The sequence below is a fragment of the Ambystoma mexicanum genome, chromosome 10 (genome assembly GCF_040938575.1).
Source record: "Ambystoma mexicanum isolate Mex_15411 chromosome 10, UKY_AmexF1_1, whole genome shotgun sequence".
In the NCBI taxonomy this organism is placed as follows: domain Eukaryota; kingdom Metazoa; phylum Chordata; class Amphibia; order Caudata; family Ambystomatidae; genus Ambystoma; species Ambystoma mexicanum.
Window position 1 is genome coordinate 1,091,961,059 of NC_090932.1, and position 24,184 is coordinate 1,091,985,242.

At 47.2% G+C, this 24,184-nt stretch overlaps 1 protein-coding gene and 1 long non-coding RNA gene across 2 annotated transcripts in view; both read right to left on the reverse strand.

The window, feature by feature from the left end:
* The window catches only part of LOC138492006 (uncharacterized), a 1,139,453-nt gene that overhangs the window by 402,941 nt on the left and 712,328 nt on the right, over positions 1-24,184 (reverse strand). The window lies entirely within an intron of this gene.
* PCYOX1 (prenylcysteine oxidase 1) overlaps positions 1-24,184 on the reverse strand; it is a 285,501-nt gene that overhangs the window by 171,393 nt on the left and 89,924 nt on the right. The window contains exons 4-5 of the mRNA XM_069618912.1: positions 11,914-12,125; positions 10,878-11,030 (exon numbers count right to left, since the gene is read on the reverse strand). Of these exons, the coding sequence (XP_069475013.1) occupies positions 10,878-11,030; positions 11,914-12,125 (365 nt within the window). The remainder of the gene's footprint in view (positions 1-10,877; positions 11,031-11,913; positions 12,126-24,184) is intronic.

Consider the following 24,184-nt stretch of genomic DNA (forward strand, 5'->3'; position numbering starts at 1 on the left):
CAGCCCCACACACAAGCAGATGGGAGCACAAACTGGGGCAGGCAGTAGAGCAGTGACAGACACATCGAGGGGTGTAGCGGGAGCAGGGTTCACACGTTGAGGAATTAAAGTGCCAGGGGAGAGAAGCAATGCCAGGGGAAGAGCGTCAGGGGCATGCTAAAGAGCACAACAGGACTTGGAAGATGCAAGATATTGAAGGGGTGGGGGGGCTCGGGGGGAGGAAGACGCCGGGATGCGGGCAGCGGAAGGCTGAAGTGGGAAGCCACCACATTGCCCAGAGAAATTTGGGAGCAGCAGCCCACCCTCCCCCGGTCTATTTGCTGGACTAGAGGCGAGACCCTTAACACCCCCCCCCACAGCGAAGCCCAGCCAGAACCCTCTTGATGCTGAGAATATAGAGGTAAAAAGGCAGCAGGGAGGATCCCCAAAGAAGGTGCAGGTTAGCAGACGGCCTGGACGAACGCACGCCATAGCCTAGCACGTGGAGGGGAAGCCTAAGGGCCTGGAGAATCAATACAGACAAGGCCGAGGGTCTTGGTGAAGGAACTGGAAGAGAGCCTTTGTGCAGGGGGAGACGCAACCGTTTAATAGCTACTACAAGGACCAGACCGCGTGAGCACTGTGTGAGCTGAGGTGCACGGCCTGGCATAAGGCGCAAAAAGCAAGGGCTGAGAAACCATAAAGAGGAGCCATGCCAGACGGGAGGGAGTGAGGGCAAGGGAGCGGGGAGAGAAGAAATCCCCAGCAAAATCAAGACAAACCAAGATGGATGTGTTTGCCGGAAAGAAGGATCAGTTGCAGGAGTCGCAGAAGGCCGAGATGCGATAACCAGAGGACAACCAAGCGGCCCCCACCGACGGCGCAGATGCTAGAATACTTGAGTAAATTATAGCCTTCAGAACATCAATGGAGTCTTGCATAGGTGAGATGAAATGAGAGGTGGGTCTCCTGCGGAAAGATGTGCGCAACCTGGCAGAAGAGTGGCGTCATGGGTACCAGGCAGGTAGTTGGGGCAAGCTGGGTGGAGGCTTGGCAGGCCTGGCATAGGCACACAAAAAGCCCATAGCAGATACCTCCACTTAAGTCCTTCCTAGTGTTTGTAGGAACTTCCTGGTTACCACTTCTTGTTGCCAAGCAGGAAGCGCATGACAATTCATGGTCTCTCGTGTTTGGGTGTGGCTGGCTATATAAGCCACACCCAACATTCTTCCAGTGCTTCGTGTTGCTTACTGTGAGCTGCATCAGCAACACACTTGCCGTGCTCTGGATCAGCCAGCTTCTGCTTACCAGCTCCGGATCATCCTGCTTCAGCTTACCTGCTCCGGAACATCCTACTTCTGTTCACCTGCTCCGGATCCTCCCGCTTCAGCTTACCTGCTCTGGATCATCCTGCTTCAAGCTTACATGCTCTGGTGGAACTTTCTGCTTCTGCTTACAGGTACTCCGTGCTGTCTCCACACCGCAGCTATCTCCGTTCAAGAGGGGACTTCAACACCGGCACCTGTAAAGAACAAAGAAGAACAGTGTTAGCACGCGCACTTCAATAATGCTGCGCATACTCACCGAATCTTCCCGCGACGCTGGAATCCAGGTCAGTTGTACGAGCGCACAAACCCCTGCAAAAAGAAAGAAGAGACATTAGTCATTGCGCTCACCCCAATATCGCGAAGACTATTGCACTGCGCTACCTCTCATAAAACAGTACATACTTACCAAAGCCTCTGTGCAAACTTACCAGACCACCAAGTCTCCGGTAGCACCGAACCCGGTCTCGAGGCGCTAATATCACATAATCCACTCCTGCAAAGGAAAAGGGGGAGACATTATCAGACACGCTCGAATTTAAGACACTGTGCTTACCTACCGGCAGCTGACTTCTACACGCATCGCTACTCACCCACATAACACCTTGGCAAACAAGACAATACGGCAATTCAGGACACTAAACATTCTCTGCGCAACGTTCACTTGTGGAAAAGACTTTCTAGCCAGTGAAGAAACTGGTGCCTTGAACACTTGGCCTCGCTGTGAAGGCATATAACAGCGTGTGGCATCTGAACTTAGCCAACAGAAATTGCCATTATTCATATGAGCGAATCGCACCCCTGCGGATGCAGGATGGAGTGCACATCTAACTAAATATCAAGGTGAGCCCTTAGGGGACATCACAGCACACGTAAAGGGAAGGGTCCAGATGGAATCGGGTGAATTCAGGTCTGAGTGTATATCTTGCATTTGACAGGAATCCCTCCGGGTGAAAACAGGGGAAGTGAGAACTCAGAGTCAAGGGAGGCTTATCCATCACTCCTGCAGAGACACGTGAGTGTGACAGTGGGCAAAGCTGAATGAAGAGTGGAGGAGGTGGCCGCTACCACAAAGGAACTGCAAGAGAAAGTTAAAGAATTGATGACAAAGGTATGGATGTTACAAGACAGAGCAGAGGATGCCGAAGGAAGAGCAAGGAGAAGCAACCCCTGAATCCTAGGGCTACTGGAAGGGGAAGAAAGCAGAGATCCCACTACATATGCCGAGAACATGCTGCTCCAAGAGATAGGCCCAGGGGCACCATCGCATGGGTTCACGGTGAAAAGAGCCCACAGGGCGTTGGGGAGGAATCCACAATAAGCCCCCCCACCCTGGTCCCCCGACCTAGTGATATGATATGATATGATATGATATGGTATTTGTAACGCGCCTATACACAAGTGTTTCAAGGCGCGACGAGGCAGGGAGGGAGGGAAACAAGGGGAAGACGGACAAGCGATCCTACTAGGCCAGGTGTCATTCAGATCGCGCAAGTGCAGAGGTAAGGGGAAAAGGAGAAAGTGCAGGGGGAGGAGGTGGGGGGAAAAGTGCAGTACAAGGTAAGTGGCGTAATAAAATAATAAATGATAAATAATAAATAAAAAGGGCCAGCTGGTGGCAAGTGCGAGGTAAGTGCAGAGCAAGTGCTGGGTAGGGGGCTGTAGGGATACAGTGACAGTCCCACAGTGCAGGGGGAGCCAGGGGGGCAGTGCAAGTGGAGAGTGGCTGGGCCCTGGACCGAGGTCGCTGAGAGTGGCCCAGATGCAGGTTAAGTGCAGAATTCAGTGGGGAGTTAAGCAGGTTTAGCAGGGGAGAGAGAAGGCAGAAGCGAAGAGGAAGGTTTTGAGGTGCTTCCGGAACCGGAGATGGTTCTCCTCAAGTTTCAGGGAGGCAGGCAGGCTGTTCCAGAGGGAGGCCCCTGCTGCGGAGAGAGATCTACCCCCAGCACGTTGCTTCGAGAAGCGGCTGACCATGAGGGAGTTAGAGATGGATGAGCGAAGGGCTCGTGAAGGAAGATATTTAGGAAGAGAGAGTTGAAGGTATTTAGGCCCCAGGCCCCAGAAGGCCTTGTGGACAATGCAGAGTGTTTTGAACTTAATCCTCGCAGCCACTGGGAGCCAGTGAAGAGATTTCAGTCCTGGAGAGATACGGTCCCTGGGCTTGAGGCCAAGGACAAGTCTCGCAGTTCTGTTCTGGATAAGTTGCAGAGGGCGGAGAGTGGAGGCAGGGAGATTAAGATAGAGGCTGTTACAGTAGTCCAGCCTTGAGAGAACCAGGGCTCGGGAGACAGTGAGCTTCTGGGGGAAGGAGAGGAAGGGAAGAATACCTCTGAGGAGGTGCAGCTGGTAGTGTGATTTCTTAGAGACATCAGATATATGAGGAGAGAAGGAGAGTGTGGAGTCGAAGATGACCCCGAGGTTTTTAGCCTTGCAGGTAGGGGCAGGAAGGGGGCCAAGGGAGGCCGGCCAGAGAGCTGCAGGGAAGGAGGGAGTGGGTGCGCCGATGAGTAGAATCTCAGTCTTACTGGCGTTAAGGCAGAGGTCATTGGCGGCACACCATTCCTGGATAGCAGACAGACAGTTGGAGATGAGGGAAGGAGAGGAGGAGGCCGAGGGTAGCCTGAAAATGAGCTGGGTATCGTCCGCATAGCACTGGAAGTGGGGGCAGAGGGCGGCGATGCGGTGGGCAAGGAGTGCCAGATACTGGTTGAAAAGCCAGGGAGAGAGGTTGGATCCCTGGGGGACACCACAGGTGGAGAAAAAGATGTCAGAGAGGAAGGAGCACATTTGGACCTGGGAGGGTCGACCAGAGAGGAAAGAGGTCAGCCATGCCAGAGCCTGACCAGTGATACCCAGGTTATCACGGAGACGGTTGAGCAGGATGGCATGGTTGACAGTGTCAAAGGCAGAGGAGAGATCGAGCAGAATGAGAACACAGGGAGTGTTGGAATCGAGGTTCAGGAGCAGGTCCTCACGGATGTTCAGGAGAGCAGTTTCCGTGCTTCTGGCCGCTCTGAAGCCGGATTGATGATCATGAAGATTACCAACAGATTCAGCATGGAGGTTAAGCTGGGAGATGGCCAGTTTCTCCAGGAGCTTGCCCAGGAAGGGAGTAATGGAGATTGGGCGATAGTTGGCCGGGCAGGAGGGGTCGGAAGAGGGTTTCTTGAGGAGGGGGTGCACAAGGGAGTGCTTGAGGGGGGATGGGAAGACTCCAGAGGCGAATGAGTGGTTGCAAAAGTCAGCCAGGGCAGGAGCCAGGGAGACGATGTGGTCTTTGATGGTTTTGGAGGAACAGGGGTGAACCTGTTTAGACGAGGCTTTCATAGATCGGACTTGTCTGGAAACCTCGTCAGCAGAAAAAGGTGGAAATGAAGAGAAGGAGGGCGGAGGGGCGGATGCAAGAGAGCAGGAGGAAGAGCCGGGAAGAGAGGGAGGGAGGAGAGGGGAGGAGAGTGAGGACAGGATGTCCTGAGTTTTTGAGTTGAAGTGCGAGGCCAGTGCAGTGCAGAGGGCCTGGGAGGGGACAGGAGAGGTAGAGACTGCAGCAGGGTTGGCCAGCTCCTTGCAGATTTTAAAGAGTTCGGCCGAGTTGTTTGATGCCTCAGAGATGCGGGCTTGGATAAGGGCTCTCTTCTTAGTGAGAACGGAGAGCCGGTATTGCCTTTGGAGCAGGCGGCAGGCCAGTTTGTCAGAGGATGAACAAGTGTCCCCAAGATATTGAACTTTAGGGACAAGGAAAGGATCTTTGCCTTCCAGGGAGGGTGGCACGATCTGCCGAGGATTAGCAGCAATAGCAATCTACCTCGACTATACCCTGTGAGTCCAAAGGCAGAGAGGCCAATTTGTCCCGACAAGGGAGAGAGGGCGTCAACAGGGCATAAAATATATGCTCTTATACCAAAGCAAAGCCGAAAGTAATGCATAACAGAAGGACCCTGTTCTTCGATGCTTCCCAAGAGGTCAGTGCATTGATAGAGGCTAATCGGAATAAACAGATGGCAGAGACGAACAGTTACACTTGAGCTGCTGCCAGGCGATGGGTGATCGCAGTACATGCAAGGCTTTGGATGACATGATACGATAGGTTATTTATAACACGCTTAATATCCAGAGGTTTCTCAGCGCAGAATCGGGGATCGAACCTGTGTGGCTCTGTCGTCTTGCTTCCAATGGGAGCACGTTGCTGCTGAGCTATCCTCCTGAGACAAATGCACACACACTTGAGAATGCTGCAGCTTATGGGCTGGATCGATCAGGCTATAGGTTTGGTGGGTAGAGTATCCTCTTTGCAACCCTAGTATGTTGGATCCTTAGTAGTTACGAGGATCTGACTCACATGCTTGGCCTCGCCCCCCTTTTGTTGTCTTTGTCCTTTCTTTGTTCTCCTAGGAGAATTTGGGGTACAAAGTGGTACCCAACTACCAGGTTTGGGCAGAATAAATGGCGGTTATGCCTCTACAGACTGGTTCTGTTGGACGTTTCGTTCTGGTTCAAGTTTTGGGGGGTGGGGAGGTTGCTTTTACAACACAGCTTGATTCGATGGAGCAGATGCCAGGGGTTTATCCAGGGTATGGGGAAGTGGGAGGAAAGAACCCTAAGGCGCGACAGAGGGGTGGAGGCAGGGGATGGAACACGTGATAGACCAAGATGGCGGAAATAATGAAGAATCATCAGGGGCCTCATTAACTATGTCAAACGGGTTAGGGTGGTGGCATACCTATGATGAAAAGGGATCCGGAAAGCACTTTTGCAAGAGACAAACCTCACGGTTGAGAAGCAAACCCAAGTACTGGAAAAGTGGGGAGGGAAGGGATATGGGTCGGCTTTCTCCAACACTGCGAGAGGAGTCCTTATCTGGGTTGTCCCGACGGTGCCCTTCAGGCAGGTAGGAGTCTGCACAGATTAGGGCAGAATGGTGCTTGTGCATGGGTTCCTAGACAAGGAGTTCTGCCTGATAACACCTATCCCCCAAATCAGGATGCATCTACTTTCTTTCGCTCACTATATAAGAGGCTAACTCCATTCCAAGGGATGACATGGATCTGGGGAGTGGATTTTAATTGCACACTACACCCAGCATTGAACAGGTCAGATTGCAAATACACGCTACCGCTGGCTAAGGTTTTGTTGACATTGAGGGAACTAAACTTGCAGGAAATCTGGAGGTGGCTGATGGGACCGAGGAAGTAATCTATCCATGTGTAGATTTTTTTCACGGGGACGGGACCACCTTAGGGAGATTGTGGGAGCTTCCTAGGAGGGCAGAACGCTTTCTGATCATTCACCATAGACCATAGAATTTGTGCTTAATAATCAATCAGCCCAGATACCCACATGGAAATTGCGCGCAGAGACCCTACAGGATGGGCCCTTTCGAGATGACATAGCACAGCAAATAGAGGAGTACTTCAGTGTGAACGAGGCGGGTGTCGATCAAGGAGAAACCCTATGGGATACCTTTAAAAGTAGTGATACGGGGGGCTACCATAGCAAAGACGTGAGGTGGTTGAAGGGAGTGAGAGGACATTAGCGGCTACAGAGGCCGCAATTCAGCAAGTAGAGAGCACTGGCTTGCATGGAGGGGAGGCAGAAGCGGTGATCATTGGACTCGGGCAGGAATGTCTGGGTCAGTGGGAGAAATTTGGGAAGGAACAGCTTCGAGAAATACTCATTACACAAGCAGGGGTACAAGCCGGGAAGACTACTAGCATGGTTGTGTCGGAGTGCAGATACAGGAGAGGGGATTACTGAAATAGACGAGTGCTGGGAATTGTGGCGATCCCAAAAATATATCAATGAGCTATTTCAGAGGATTTACCAGGACCTGTATTGGGAAGTGAGGGACACTAAAGCACAAGAGATTGCAGCGACACTGTCCGAGATAAGCCTACCCACCCTGAGTGTGGAACAGATACAGACACTAGACGCATTACTTACAATAAATGAGCTGCGGGCAGTGATTAGCCTGCTGCCCACGGGTAAGACATCAGGAGGGGATGGATTATCGGCCGAGTTTTATAACTGAATTCGGGCCCAGGTCCCTTCCCGTCCAGCTGCATACCCGCACTGCCTGCTGGCACCCTCTGCACTTGTGGTCTGTTGCTGTAACCCTACTGTCCCCTTTCCTGCACTTTTTAGACACCCGTTGTCTGCACTTCTAACACTCACACTTGCCACCTGTTGGCTGCATTACTTGCACTACTTGTTTGTTGATTCTTTATCCTGCACTTGTCCATCCTCTGACCCCCCCTCCACTGGCACTTCTCCCCTGCATTTGCGTAATCTCAATGTCGCTAGGCCTAGTAAGATCGTGATTTTTTGTCCTTTCTCTATTCCCCCCTTGCCTTGTCGCACCTTGAAACACTTGTGTATAGGCGTGTTTTAAATGCCATATCATATCAGATAAGGAGTTTATGGAAGAGGTAGCTCCTAAACTACTAAAGTCCCTTGAGGGTGCATATGAAGCGGGGAGACTGACTCATAGCATGGAGGAATCCCTCATCTTCCCAATCCCAAAACCTGGGAAAATAGGGAAGCATTGCGAATCAAACCGCCCAATATTTCTAATAAATCAAGATAGGAAGATCCTCACGGCGGTACTGCGGAAAGATTGAAAAGGATGATTGGAACATTAGTTCACCCAGACCAGATGGAGTATGTATCGGGGAGGGCGACGACGGAGAACCGAAGACAGTTACATGCAGTAATAGATGGGATGAGGACGGTCGGAGGGATGAGTGATGGTGGCACAGGATGCCGTCAAAGCGTTGGCCTTCATTGGTTGGGAGTGGCCGTTTGCCTCCCTAAAGAGTTTTGGAATAGGAGAAACATTCATGAGATGGGTTCAGATACTTTATTCTAGGCTGGCGTCGAGAGTGCAGACCGGTAAACATGTGTCAGGGCACTTCTCTCTACAGAGGGGCACGAAACAGGGATGCCTCTTATGCCCCCCCCCCCCCATGTTCCTAGAACCACTAGCAGTGTTTTTGAAGCGGGAGTTCAGGGATACGGGGCTCCTGTTGGATGGCACATATGTGGTCTTGCTACATGCAGACGACATTCTACTGTATGAACAGAGCCCAGAGGATAATTTGGAGTCCTACTTGGAGGTACTAGATAATTTTGCAGAATTATCGGGAATAACAGTTAGCAGGTCAAAGTCATGTATATTTCTGCTAGCAGGGTGGGTTGGGGTGAAGGAGCCGCGACTCCTGTGCCTGGGATTGCAGTGGAAGGTCAAAGCATTTCGATACCTAGTAGTTGATGTTCACCATGATGCACTGGAGACTCAACAAAAATCGCTGGGGGTGAAGCTCGGGCTAGAGATTTCGATCAAGCTTTGGGGAAAGCTGCCACTCTCGACGATGGGCAGGATTGCGCTCCTGAAAATTATCACCCTCCCCCACCTGCTTTACCACTTTGTAAATGTCCCGTACCTCATACCAAAGTCGTTCTTCAGAGACCTAAACTCGATGATAAGCAGCTTTGTGTGGGGAACAGAGGTGCAGGGTAACCATAGATACCCGATGCAGAGACTATGTGGACGGAGGGGTGCACCTTCCGCACCTCAAGCTATATTATCAGTAGAACATGAGCTGCTGGGTGCATGAGTGGCTCCCTAACTGCTGAAGGATGTGCTATGGTGGGGTGGGGGATGAAGGACGCCCCCCCTAGTCTTTTACAGTTTGGCAGAAGGATCTGGGCTAGAACCAGGGCACTAATAAAAGGTGCAAGAGTCCCAGACTCTCCCCATGTACCACTGGCAGCAATATATGGTGAGAACACAGAAGACTTAGCACAGCTCAGGTTGCAATGGGAGAGCAAGGGAGTGGCGACAGTGGGGGGCCTACTCTCGCCGGAAGGACTCTTAAGAATCCAGGAGTTAGTGGAAGGGTTTGGTGTACAGAGAGGACAGTTCCTAACATATACCAGAATAATACATAAGGCAAAGATGAGAGGACCAGACTTTCCGAGCCTTCCGCATGGGAGGGGGGGAGGATAATACGCTAGGGTTGCTGTATGATGTGTCGGAAGAAGGACATGAGGTATCCCAACTATATCAAGGGTTACTGCAGGTAACACTCCAGGAGAGTGCCAAAGGGAGGGGAGAAGCAAATGGGAGTCTGATGTGAGCAGAGAGTTCTCGGCCTCAGAACGGGCCAGGGCACTGTTGTACCCAAAGAAAGTCTCAAGAAATGCCAAGTTTAAGCAGACCCAATTTTACATATTCCATAGAGAGTATATGACACCACACCTTATGTCACAGTTCACGGGCTCCAGGAAAAAAGGTTGTCCATGGTGTGGGGAGAACAGGGCGGGAATGGTGCATATGTTTTGGACGTATTAAGGGCTACAGGGGTTGTGGTGGGAAATAAAACTAAGTCTCAGGAACAGAGGGATAACAAGATGTGTGGAAGCCAGAGTCCGGTCTACTAGGAGTGTTCCCACCCCCCCAAGAAGGCTAAACCGGAAAATAAGATGGTAGACATGGCCTGGGTCCTGGCGAAGAGAAGGAAAGCCATGGCATGAAAGCCGCGAGACGGCCCGTGCATTGAGAGGTGGTGGAAGGACTTACAGCGATGGTCAATGGCTGAAACTGCGGTGTGGTACGAAGCCCTGCAGGCGGATAGAAGGGAAAGCTCAGAGAACGCGGCAACTTGGAACACCCTAGTGCAAGCATTGTTCATGTCACCCGATGACAAACCCCCCTGAGCTCTTGACTAGACACGACAAGATGGAGGTGGGAAGGGATTCTGGAGGGAGAGTTGATCAACAAGAGAAGCAGGACCTTTCGGGACTGAGGGTGAGGGAGGATCTCTGGTGGACTTCTAAAGATTGTAGCCGTGGGTTATCTGTTTAATTGGGGTAGGGCTGGGGAGTTGGAATTGAGGGGAGGAAGGAGAGGGTGAGCAATGGAAGATGTGTCATTTAAATGGAAATATGCAATGTGCAGAAATCTTAATACATTTAAAAAAAAAAATAATAAAATCGTGTTTTGTGATGCAACTGTATCAGTTCACACTCTTCCAGAGGACATGGTCTGCCGTTGGCCCACATTACCAAAAGAGGTATACATGTTGTGCTGTGCCCATTTCACCTTTATGAATAGGATCGGGGGTGGTTTAGTAGTAGGCGCTTTAGCCACTTACTCATCCATGTACCCCTGCAGAGCAGTAGTCATTTCATCAGATTCACATACTGACATACTTTTTAAAATGACTGACCAGAGGATTCAAAGGATTCTTCAATTTGATCCTGGAAAGAATTAAAAAAAGCATACAAAGATATGGACAAATCGTCTTGTTGAAATTAGTGGCCAGGTCAAATACATTGCTACATTTTACATTGTATAATTTGCAAGGAAATACGAGGCATAAAAGGTTGCTAACATCGACATGAAAAAACAATAGCCATCTTGCTACAACAGTTTTCTCCAGAGTGTAGTGCAGCTTTCTCCATCTACTTGAGATTAGTTTGCATGGGGGACAACACTATGTAATTGCACACCCATTTCCTGCGATGCCATTTCACAGAAATGTTTGCAAACAAAAAGATCAGCCTTCAACTCACCGGTCCGCAAAGGTCGGGTCTTTTGCTCCACTGAATTCACATAGCCCTTTATTAGATTGGCTTTAGAAGCATAAAGCAATCCGGTACAGACAACCTTGTTTCCACCATCCACTGCCCAGAGGCCAGACTCTGTTCCAGCCAAAGAGACTGCACCTATAAAAGAAAAACTTATTACTGAAGAATTGTTCAGCACCACAGGATTAACAGCATCTCCAGACGTTGATGCATTGCATAGTGTGCATTTTTAGCCCACAGGGTTTCTTTTTATATAGTCGTACATGTAAAGAAGCCCTATTGGCTACAAAGACTGCATACAATCCTATGAATCCTGTTGAAAACTATTCTCATTTGCACCGAGGGCAAGCTTATGGCAAGGATATAGGAGGAGGGAGCAGGAGAGAGAGAGGACAAGCAGCCAAGCATTGTGCAACAGAGGAATCCTAGGCGAGGAAGTAGCAGAGGACTTGAGAGGAAGATAGCAAGCAACAAAGAGAAGCTGGAGGACTGAAGGCCAAGAAGGGTTGCGGTGCTCCTGGGTAGGAGAAAGGGAAGAGTGTAAAATAAAAAATAAAAAACAGGCAATGGAAAGGATTGTTGTGTGGCTGATGGGGAAATAATAGGGGTGTGAGGCATGGGTAAAGAGGATTCAGAGGCAGGGGCATGGCAGGACTAAATGGGCTACGAGGGAAGGAAGACCGTACAAAGGCATCACAGGGGGTTTAACTCTAAGGGAGAAATACTTCCAAACCAGGTTTCCTCTTCACCACAGGAAAACTATTTTGAAGAACTGGTTTTCTATGCATTTTCCCCATAGTGAAAGGTTTTTGAACTATTAATTGAACAAAAGCACTGCAATGTTAAAAACCTGATTAAATTTTGTGGACCAGAGAAACCAGCTCCACTTCAGTGGGATTTGCATTTTAGATATATCCTTAGAATAGCGGAGCAAGAAGCAAGAAATATGGTGCTGGGACAAAGACAAGGGAATTAATCTAAAATAAAATGGAAAACAAAAATACTTCAGACTGGTCCTCACCTACAAACCCATTAATCTGGGCCCCTTGTCCATAATTGACCCTCATGGCTGGAGTAACTATTTCATCTATGAACTTTTGGGAGAATCCAGCTTGCTGCATGGTTTCATCAATGGTCTTGTTCAGTCGCTGGATGAACTCCTTCCCCCCGAGGGCATGCAGAAGAGCCTCGGTGCTGGTGAATGAGTAGTCTGATGTTTGGTAGCGATATACCCTACGTCACAGCAGGAAGAATAAGCAATCACAATCAAATCAAAAATGTATATATTTAAAAAAATACAACACCAATAACATGTGAGCTTCTTTACATTTCCAAAGGAAGTTTAGCAAGCAGCCACAGAAGCCACAGCATTTTGTTTTTCCAATACGCATTTTGTCGATATTCCTCGATATTATGTAAGGAAGAAGGGACTCTCTTATATTCGAAAAAATACTGTTACAAGTACAACTTCCTCCTCATTAATGAATACTTTACAGATTGATAAACTATGGAATATTGCTATTAAAGAAAGTGAGAATATGGATCAGGCTTTTCATGGAGTCCATACCCACTTAGGAAGATAAAGCAGGAGAGACTTATAATTCCAACTGACCGAGAGGGCTTAGGAACGGAGGATGCAACACTAAATGTGGCTGTGAAAAAAAAGTCTTGCTAGTGGGAATGCTGTGGCACCTCTTGGAAAATCCCCCTTAGCATATGTAGAGTCAGTATGTAGCTCTTGACCCTTTGCAGTCTGGTGTGCATAGGGGGAATACGAGCAAGGCTTCCTGAGGGAGGAGGAGTAAGGCTTGAGATAAGGCTAACCTTGAATGGTCAAGGGGAGGGAGCACTGTTCCCTGATCTCGCCAATGTAGAGTCAACTGACATAACTTTGCCCTAAATAGGTTTCTAGGACTAATGCAATCCATCAGACTTTCTCACATCTGATTTTGGGGTCTGTGCCTTCTTCGGTGTCCAAAAATTCATAAAAACATACTATTTGCACAAGAAAAAGCAAGAGATAAAAACACAATGTTTACAGCTAAGTACATTTAACAAAATAAATAAAATACTAACGGGTAAGTAGAAATAGGTTCAATAAGTTCAATGAAGAGTCTATACCAGAAGGCAAAATGCAATCACAGGCGAAGTAAAACATGTTTCCTTTCTAGACCAAAAAGCTTGAGGGGAACAGGTTTTGTAAATTTGGGTAGTGTTGCAGGAACATTATTGTCTGCAAAAGGGTCCAATTTAACACATTTTCTGGAAATCCAGTGAGTTGAAGCCACAGAAGGCCCTTGGCGGTGAAGGAACCCAGAGAACAAGATTCCAGTGAAAAAAGAGCTCACCATCAGCGTCAGAGTCAGAAGAGCAATCCCCTGGGACCAAAAGTCAGTACTGCAACAGGCAGTTTTGCGGTTTCCTGAGGCAGTTACTGTGCACATTGTTGAGCGACCACTATGGGTTCTAGCAATGAGACACCAGTGCAGGAGGGAGGGACCCAAAGTTCCTTGGAAAGGATGGTTATTTGAGACGAAGTGGTTCACCAGTCGAGAGTTCAAGCGAGAGGAGCTGAAAGGCAGAGAGGCTGCAGTTGGCAGTAGTTCGAGACATAAGGTTCCTTCAACGTCCTCAGGCACAGTATTCGACTTCTGAGTCTGGTATTAGTTTGAGAAGACCACAGGGAAGAATGATTATTGAAGATTTGCTTGCAAAGTCACGCCAGAGACAAGCCAACCACAGAAGGATGACCGCAAGCCGAAAGAACAGCAAAGTCCCCTGGAACTTCCTAAATGGGGGAGATGGGGCCTGGGTGCTTGCCCGATGTCCTGGGATGAATCATCTATGGTCCCTGTGCCACAGAGTACCAGCAGCAAACAGGCTCCCACTTGTGGATAGAATGATACAGGAATGGTCAGGACCTGTGGGAAGAGGAGGGCTTTGCTCAAGAGCAGTAATCCAGTTGCCCCCACTAGATCAAAGGGAAGCAGTGCCACAGTCTCTTCCTTCTGGTCTTCTTGGAGAGGCAGAGTTTCACTGTTGGGTTCAGTGGAACTTAAAATGGTACTGGTGAAGAGTTTGATCCTTCCTCGAGAGGCAGGCCCTTCCATGAATGCAGATACAGAGTTCCAGCAGATGAGTTGAGAGTAGCAGGTCTGCTTTTATCCCCACAAAGAAAGGTAGTGATTGGACACAGCAGCCAATCATACACCAAGCATCATTCAAACAGAAGGGAGATGAGCCAGTTGCCAACCATTCTTCCATGCACGCCTACATAAAGGAAGTGAACCCACAGTATCCCAGACAGGCATCTGGTTACACCAGTTATAACTGGTTTCAGGCCGACTACAGCTTACAGTATTGGGATACAGGCATCGAGTGACAAAGATTGCCATGGCGCGACACACACAATCGTCATTAACCCCTCATGAATTTGATGCAAACAAAGATAACCTCCATTTAATGAAGCAGTGGAGAGGATAAAAACTGACACAACCAGACAAAATGGATTGCATCGAATAATTTTATACAAAGCCAACACGAACCTAGCCATATGACTAACAGTTGGGGTTCCCGCTCTGGTATACTATGTTGTACCCTTTCCTTAGGAGATATAAGGACGCTTAAGGTAAAGCACACAAAACATGGCCATTCTCTCATTCAAGCTGTGGATTAACCCTGGCTGTCAGTAAAGATAAAGTCCAAAACCCATAAAAGCCATCAAAAAGTAGAGAGTGTGACCTCATAAGATAAAATGTGGGCTTTCTACCCAACACCACCAGGGCAAGACCATGGGTAAATATGAATTTCTCCCGTTTGAGTCATCTGACGTTTCCACGAAGAGCCCTCATTTGAGGTCTCAACAGGGATGAGAACTATTGATTGTCCCTGCTAAAAAAAAAACAAGTTTCCATAAGGTTATGGTACTCATAGGTATCCTGTTTCTTGTACAAATCTCCTTGCACAGCTGGCTGTCTGGTGGTGGAAGCCTTTACATGATTCAAGCAGGGTACAGCCCGCATACCATGGGGGTATCCCCACAATGACCCCCTGTGTAAATCCAGAACTGAGTCGACCAGTCAGAGGGCCTCATAAGTACGATGGTAAAGGAAAAAACAGTGGTAATGCAGTGGTAACTTTAACCACTGTAATACCGCAAGTTTTCCCCCGCACCGTGGTAGTCCTTCGACAGGCAGTTTCTCGGTCTTCACCGGCGTGATGTTTCGGAGGTCAGTGAAGAAAAGGAAAGAAATACTATTGATAATTGAAATAAGTTAATGGCTTCACGCCGAAAGAGGAACTCCACTATACGCGTCCGTCTAGAATAGCAGAAAAAAACGATCTGAGGGACCTCGACGCGTGACTGATCATGGGTACAGTGGACGTCACACTAGGGATAGCATTACTGGCCCGCCCAGTCGATGTGAGTGAGTTTCGAAAACAACAACTGTAATACTCCACAGCTTCCACTAGATGTTGGCCTATGCACAACATGTAATCTAAGCAGACTCCACAAGCCTCAGAAATATATGTGCACACACATTCTCAACACCAAGAAAGTTACGGTGGGTTTAAAAAGGTTTGAAATGTTAAAGTAGGAAAATCCATTTGAGACGAGTCACACACTCGACAGCGCCCCTAGTAACCATCGCAGCAAGTTCACCTCCAGTTCGGAACCACAATAGCAAGGCATGAGTATGCAAATTAGCCCAAATGTAAACCTTTTTGCCAGGAAATTGTCTTTGCCCAAGAGGACAGTGCTATTTTATACATAGCTTAATCAACCCAACACATTTGCAAGGCTGTCAGGACAACCACATACCTGGTTTTACCCTTATTAGGGATCATCAGTGCAGTATAGTCGCGACAGCCTTTTGGTTGGAGCATTCTACCCCCAGTTCACAAAGGATAACCACAGCTATAATAAAATACATAAGAATGTCGTTTATTTTTTTAAACACACACTGTATTGAAAGGATCCATTAAAAAGGTATTTTATCCACATTTACAGTATGTGTTTTTATTGTCTATTTTTATAACTGAAAAGTTGACCCTGAAAAGGACCGTTTTGGGGGATAAGGAACAAAAAAGGTAGGAACTGGAAAGGGAAAAACACTAAGATTCATACATATAACAAAATATATATAAGTTTAAACATATAAGGTTAAAAAATTGTAAAAATATTTGCGTTTTATTTTCTAAAGAATGGGGGAAAGAAATGTACACTTAAAAATATAATTGGAGTTGGCAATTGACCGTATGTTCTGAAAGAGCCCTGCCCCAAGCGTCTGGGGTGCCACCTCCATCAAGCTGTGACAGGTTTTGCACATCACAATAAAATTAGAAACAATCGGGTGCAGATAGGATGGACTAAGGTTAGGTGTTAGTTGGTGGAAAATAGCTGGTAATCGAATTGGAAGTCTGTGGCACAGACGACAAATACTGCTGTGCTGATCTTGCTCCATGTGCTTTGACCTTATGATTCACATGAGCCTCCTAAAATATTAATCCACTTGATCCCAATGAACATAGGCAAGATGTTGAGTGTCCCCAAGCTTTGCAATGGCTTATGTTAAGGTTGTCTAAGCAAAACCTTGCCACAGAAATTACACATGACCTCCTCAATCTCCTTTTTGCTGTGTTGGTCCTTTACACGGAAATATTGCCAACTGTCAGCTGTGTTTTTTTTGTGCACATTGCTTCTTCCGTGGCAGTAAAGCTGGTATAGTCATTTTGAAATGCAGGACCGTGGAGGAAAAATAAAAACTACAAATGCACAACACAAAAAGGACTGCCAGTTAATATAAAAAAACCTTTAAAAAATATATATAATAAGCTAAAATAACAAAAACTGACAAAGGGAAAAGGTATAGGAAAAAGAAAGGTAAAGAAAAAGGAATGGATACATCAAAATACTGCTTTTAAAAGTTCCTTAAGGCTTACAATGAAGCTCACGCACCAAGAGACAAAAAGCAATGACAGAAAACATGATGGTTACGCGTTATAGCCAACCGAATGTGTTTTCCGTACACGCGGGTACGCCTAAGCGCAATGACATGCTCGAGTAAATTATTGCCCACCAGATTTAATGGTCAAATTGAAAAATCACAGAGAAACATTACTAAAGTAGTTTCAGCATTCATGAGAGACCACAACCAATTATGGATTTCAAACAGCATACAGTTCTCCATGGCCAATTTCTATAGACATAACGGAGTACACCTAACCGATGAAGGAAATGCAGTGTTCCTTCAAAACAGTACTCCAAATGTGCTAAAATACTACACTCAGTGTACCCCAAAACAGTTATTTTAAAGGACTATGACAATAAAAGAATACCCCAAAACATTTTTTTAAAAAAATATAACTGTGGTTAGAGTTCAATGTCTTTGTTTATAACTGCGGTTACAATTGTTAGTTAAAAAGGGGTGGTGGGCTCACATCGGTGTTTTATAATAGAATAAAAGTTAGGAAATACAGTAAAAGACTGCTCATGAAGTTATGTTAGGTAGATGAAGATAAAGAAAGCACAGTATAATATCGACAGTAAACTAGGTCGGGATACATTTAACAGGTACAATTACACAAGATATAATATCATGGGTGAGAATACCGAGGCTAAAATACAAATTTCTTCTTTTTTCACAGTCTCGCATGTAAGAAAGTCTGAAAACACACAGCCAAAATATATAAGTGTCCCAAATACCTACCCCGTCACTGACTATGGCCTCTGGTCATGGGCAGTGATTTTTCACCCTGACGTCACTATACCTATAAAAAGAACTTTAAAAAAGAAATAAAAAATGGACACCAAAATCTATTGCCGCTGGCACAGAACTACTCATACCTGCAGTTCTCTGTAGATTTATATAGCTGGAAAAAAATGCTTCTCTCTGTCCCCCCAGGCCTTCACCAAGTGCCCCCCTCATCTGTGCCAGCTCCCAAGATGGCCTCCTCACCTCCCTTTCCTCCCACAATACATGCTGTTTGTGTCGCAGTTTGCTTTGAGATGTCGGCGATTTGAGGTTATAACCGCAGCTACAGAAAGCTTTGTGTTGTAAACTCAGTCCTGGACTATACCTCCCAAATTTCACTTGGTGTCCTCCAGTAACCTCCCCTACCTCTAGACTAAAGTCATTTGCAATTATATTAACAAGCAAATAGCTTTTTAACTACTTTTCATTTCCCGTTATCCTCAGCAACAGCTGCGGTTCTCTTACATTGAAAGAAAAACAAGATGGCTGTCATTTAATTTCTGGGTAAATCCCTGAGATATAGCTATCTATTTTTGAGACGGGGCACCCCCTTCTCCAGCAAATATTTAAATAACTACTGCATGAATAACCCAAACCCAAATGGATTGCGAGTCAACGCTGCATGCCCAAGTTGTTTCGGCCCTTGTCTAAATCCATCCAGCGGTTTGGGCTGTACGCTGGCAAAAATATACCTTGGTGTCCATCGGAAAATGAAGGGAAGTAGGCTGCCGTTTGGAGAAAAAAAAAAAAGATATAACTTTATGGTTTAATCTTTACGAAACTTTGCAGTCTGGGGGTTCTGCAAGTTCTTAATTGCTTTCATAATTTCCGGCAAATCTGTTACTCATCATCATCGCATTTTGAGGGGTTCCTATGGGAGTCTGACTCACCTTAACTATAGGGCTGCAACTGCCAATTTTTCTTTTTTATATATACATTACTCACCGTTATTGTATTTCTGATGCTTGTATCTGCTTAGATTAGCATGCTATGCATAGGCTGAAATCTAGTGGTAGCTGCAGAGTATTAGTTTTTGTTTTCAAAACTCAAAAAGGGATGTCGACAGGGCGTGCCAGTTATACTATCTCTAGTGTGACGTCTACTGTACCCATGGTGCATCACGCATCGAGGGCCTTCAGATAGTTTTGTTTCTGATATGAGGTTGCATGAAGTGTAGCGCGAGGACAGGTGTAGTAAAGCAGACTTATAACAAATGAAGCCCGGAAAACATCTATGCACCTTCTACGTCACAGGGGAGGAAGGGATGGCGCATGTGAATCTAAGCAAAAATCAGCATCAGAAATACTATTAGGGCGAGTAATGTATCCCTTCTGAGGCTTGTGGAATCTGCTTAGATCACATGCTATGCATAGATCAGTGAGCAGTGTTTGGAGAAGGTGTTGGGTTGTGAGAAGGTACAGAGGCCAATAGATGTTTCAGCAGTGCTTGTCCCACCTGGGAATCTGCATTAGAATGTGTGTCAATGCAGTAGTGCCGAGTAAAAGTATAGATAGAGCTCCATGTAGCTGCTTTGCAAATGGCATCCAGTGGAATGTTCGCGATAAAGGCAAAGGTAGCTGCCGCACCCCTGGTACAGTGAGCCCTTGGTGTGAAAGGCAGAGTTTTATTTGACACAGAGTAGCAGTGCTGTATGCATCCGACTATCCATCTGGAGATGGCGTTTTTAGAAACGTGTTCTCCTTCCCTGCCAGGAGCTATGGAAACAAATAGTTGGTCTGTTTTCCTAAGCGGTCTGGTTTTCTTTACGTAGTAAGGGACCACCCTCCTTACATCTAGTGTATGGAGTTGCTTCTCAGCTGAGCTTGACAGATTTTGAAAGAAAGCTGGTAGTTCGATGGACTGATTGACATGGAACTTAGAAATTAAACTTAGGTGAAAACCTAGGGTGCATTCTTAATACCAGTTTGTCTTTGTGGATAACAAAGAAAGGTTTTGCACTGACAAAGCTTGTAGTTCACCGACTCTTCATATGGCAGTGATGGCCCACCACAAAAGCTGTTTTATATGGGGGGTGTTTCAGGATGCACTTTTGCATAGGCTCCAAGGGGGGGGGTCATATGAGCTTAGAAAGTACTACATTTAGGTCCCACCCTGGAGGCGGGTTTGAAATTGGAGGGTGGAGTCTTTACTCCCTCCGTGAACTCCTTAATGACAAGGATTTTCCACCAGGACACCTTACTATGAGAAGTGGTGTCCACGAATAGAACCGCTAGGTGAACAGAGTTAAAAACTAGTCCTGGGTCTAGTAAGTGGAATGTGTGATGGAGTACATTTTATAGGGTTTATTTGTTTTGACGGTCACCATATTACAAATCTTTTCCACTTGTTAAAGTCACAGTGTCTAGTGTTTGGTTTACGTATCTCTGAGGATGTCCATACACCTTTGAAGTAGTTTTAAATGTCCACATTCTAGGACTTCAGGAACCAAGCTGCCAAATTCCTAGACAGAGGTTGAGGGTGTAACGTTGTCCCCCCGTGCTGCGTAAGCATGTTGTAGGGGCACGGACGTTTGATCGGATCGCACATTGCCAGTATACGCAGATGTGGAAACCCCACATAGGAGCAACTAGGATTAGTGTTACTTGTTCCTTGTGCATCTTGTTGACCACTTGGCTCATCAGTGGAGGTTGGGGCAAAAGATAGGCAAGTTTCCCTGACCATTTCATACATAGGGTGTTTCCCTTGGGCTTGTGTTGGGGGAAACCTGGATGCAAAGTTTGTGCACTGCGTGTTTTGTCCTGTGGCGAACAAGTCTAGAGGGGGGTACCCCCATAGTGCACAAGATCTGGTTTACAACATCCTTGTCAACCTGCCACTCGTGCTGTTCTGGTAGAGGCTCACTGCTTAGTGAGTCGGCCAGAGAATAGAGTACCCCTGGAACATATTGCGATGTTAGACCCATGTCCCGCTTGAGTTGAGTGTGCCCACTTCCAAATTTATTTGTACTAACCTGGACAGACTTTGAGAGTGTCCCCCGCACCCCCTGCTTGTTTTATGGAAAACATGGTGGCAGTGCTGTCCGTGAGGACTTGTACTGTTTGGCCTGACAGGTGCACTTGGAAAGATTGCAGGGCTTTGAGCACTGCTAGCAATTCCAGATTTATGTGAATTTGTGCTATGATCTGCATCCACAGGCCATGCGCTGTGTGATGAAGGTAATGGGCTCCCCACCTGGTGAGCGATGCTTCTGTAGAGTCAACTGCCTGCACTCTAGGGTTGTGAAAGGGTTACCCCTTTAACATGTTCTCCTTTGTCCACCAGCGTAGAGCTTGTACTAGGGTGAGCGAAACTACCACCAATTCGTCCCCTGACCATTTACGTGAGAGCACTGTTTCACTAACCACTCTTGCATTGGACGCATGTGGGACCAGTTAAATGCATGATGCCATCATCCTGAGCAAGCACATTGCTATGCGTACGGTTATTTGGCAACTGGCAAGATAATGAGGTATTTGCAGCAGTATGTTTTGCAGTCTTTCGTTTGATGGAAAGACTAGACCCTCTTCTTTTTTTACGACAGCTCCCAAGAACTGTTTGGAACAAGACTTTTTCTCGTGGATTGAGAACCCCAATCTGAACAGGAGATTGAAAAGCAAGAACCTTCTGTGCGCTGGGAACATTGAACTATGAAAGCTTGCATCTTTCATATCCAAGGTTGCCATGTAGTCCCGCTGCTTCAGCAGTGAGATTACTTCCTGTAGCCTTGTCATGCCAACTGTTTCTGGCTTGACATAAGTGTTCACAGGGCGCAGGTCTAGGACAGGGTGCATTGTTAGGTCTTTCTTTGGCACAAGGAAGTACATTGAATAAATACCCTTGTTTACCTGGTTTGCAGGGAAGATTTCTATGGCGTCCTTTAGCAGCAGTGCTTTGACCTCTTCCAGCAGGATGCGCTGTTCCTCCTCTGTCGCTTTGTAGGTGGTTGGGTGGTGTTTGTACGAGTTCTATGACATAGCCTCCCGCCACGGTGGAAAGTACCTACTTGTCCGACGTGATCCCCCTCCCATGCATGGGTAAAATGAGACATGCAACCTCCTACCGGAGCGGCATGGGAGGGGACCTGTAGTGGTTGGTCATTGTTTGGTGGGATGGAGCCTCCTCTTGAAGAGGTGAAGGATCTGTCTCTACTTTTGGACCTTCTGTGGTACCTTTGAACATTTTGTTGGGAGGACTGCCCCGGTGAGGAAGCCCAGGAGGACTTCTGCTCGCCTTGGTTGTAGTTGGAGGACCGCTAGGAGTTTTGTCCTCTAAAACGTTTTTTATTGAAACCGTCTCTAGCACAAATAGTTTGTTTGCGAGTTGTCCCAGAGATTTTAAGGGCGTCATATTCCTCTTTAACACTTTTCAGTGCGTCCTCTACCCCTGTACCAAAGAAAGCGTTAGGCTCAATAGGCATATTCAAAAGGGTGGCTTGGGTTTCCAGCTTGCAACCTGATTGACTTGGCCATGCATGGCGTTTGAGGAGGGTACCCTCAGTAACAATTTGCCCTGCATGGTTTGCTGCGTCAAGATTATTTGTTAGGATGCAGCTTACCACCTGTCTAACTTCAGCTACTGTTTGTAAGAGTGGTCATTAGGGGCTCTGGGGCCGAGTATCTGCTGCAAGATCTCACCCCACTTATGGCAATTATAACTGGATAGTAGCGTAGTGTTGTTGACTAGCCTCACTTCGTAAGCGGCTAAGGAAGATACTGTCCTGCCTAGGGTGTACATCTGTTTGCTCTCCTTGTCAGGAGGAGCTTCGGCAGAGGCTAAAGGTGTGTCCGCTCTCTTCCTTGTGGCGGTCAGGCTTTAACTGATGTACAATGGGTCTGATGGGGCTAGTCTAAACATTCTCGATGCAAGGGTTAACTGCCCTTGTCAGATTGGGGGAGTAGGTAGAGATGGCTGAACGCGCCTTTGGACAGATTGGAGCAGTGGATTGAACTGTGCTGCAGATCTCTGATCCTCCAGCATGTCCTCTACGAAACTTGCGCCTCCTGGGTATCGATTTTGAAGTGTTCTGCAGCTTTTAAAAGATTATATTGCAGCTGGTTATCCACAGGGGAATCAGCCACGGGTTGGTCAATATGAACTGGAGATTGAATGATGTATACATCGTCACAGTATTGGTCTGTATTCTCTATGTCCATTATCCAGAACAGGACTGAGAGACTTGTCCTTGGCCTCAAGCCCAGGGATCATATCTCTTCAGGACTGAAATCTCTACACCGTTTCCTAATAGCTGTGAGGATTAAGTTCAAAACCCTCTGCATCGTCCACAGCGCCTTCTGGGGACTGGGGCCTCAATACCTTCAATTCTCTCTTCCTAAATATCTTCCTTCTCGAGCTCTTTGCTCATCCACTTCTAACTCCCTCAGTGACAGTCGCTTCTCCAAGCAACAAACTGGTGGTAGATCTCTTTCTTTGGCTGGGGCCTCCCTCTGCAACAGCCCCCCTGCCTCCCTTAAACTGGAGGAGAACAATCTCCGGAAGCACCTCAAAACCTTTCTCTTCGCTTCCGCCTTTTCTCCTCCTCTTCTCTGCTGACCTCCTGGCAGTTACCGGAACTGCACTGGCTACCTGGACACCCTCTGATCTCAGGCCCAGATCCCTCCCCCCGCCAGCGTCTCACACCTGCACTGCCCACCTACAACCCCGCACTTGGGGACTGTTTCTGTATCCCTACAGTCCCCCTACCAGTACTGACACCTGACGTATGCACTTACCATTGCACTTGCCACTTGTTGGCCGTTACTTATTACTATTATCTTTCTCATGTACTGCACTGTCTCTGCCCCCTTCCCATGCACTTGCACGATCTGAATGACACCTGGCCTAGTAGGATTGTTGACCGTCCTCCCTTTGTTCTCCTCCCTTGCCTCATTGTATCTTGAAACACTTGTGTATAGGTGCGTTAGAAATACCATATCAGATCTCCTTGGTAGGCTAATGAGCCAGAGTTTTGCGAACCTGTAGTGTAATAACAGTATAGGTAATCATACACGTTTTGATCGGTAGAGGTACTAGGTTGTGTTACGTCCAGGTAGGCTCTTTTGGCGTTGGGCTGCTTGTTAGCTGCTTTGCCTTGAGGGGCCTCTGGAGATTGGTAAGATGATCCCAAAAAAATAAATAAAATAAATTTTTAAAAAAAGAGACCTTCTCCTCATAACCCCATCAAACGGTTCTGGGGTACATTGGAAGGAGCATGTGCATGCAAAGGCTCTGGAGCAGGGGGCGGTTTATGGTGCATTACCCCCGAGAGTGTGTCCCTAGGGAAAGGGTGTTCCTTATCCTTTGAAACCTGCGATTTTGAGGTTAGGGGTGTCAAAGGTTTGGGGTTTTCCGATGTATTTACTTTGCAGAGGGTGTCAGAGATGCGTTTTTTTAATGAGCTCACTCATTTTTGAATTTTTTAGCAGAAGCCGTTGACCTGTCTTTCAACGCATGTTTTCCGGAACCCGAGGACTTTCTTGATTTCTTGAAACTGACTTCTGCACCTGTTTCAGGGGTCTGTCATGTGGCGAACTCGATCGC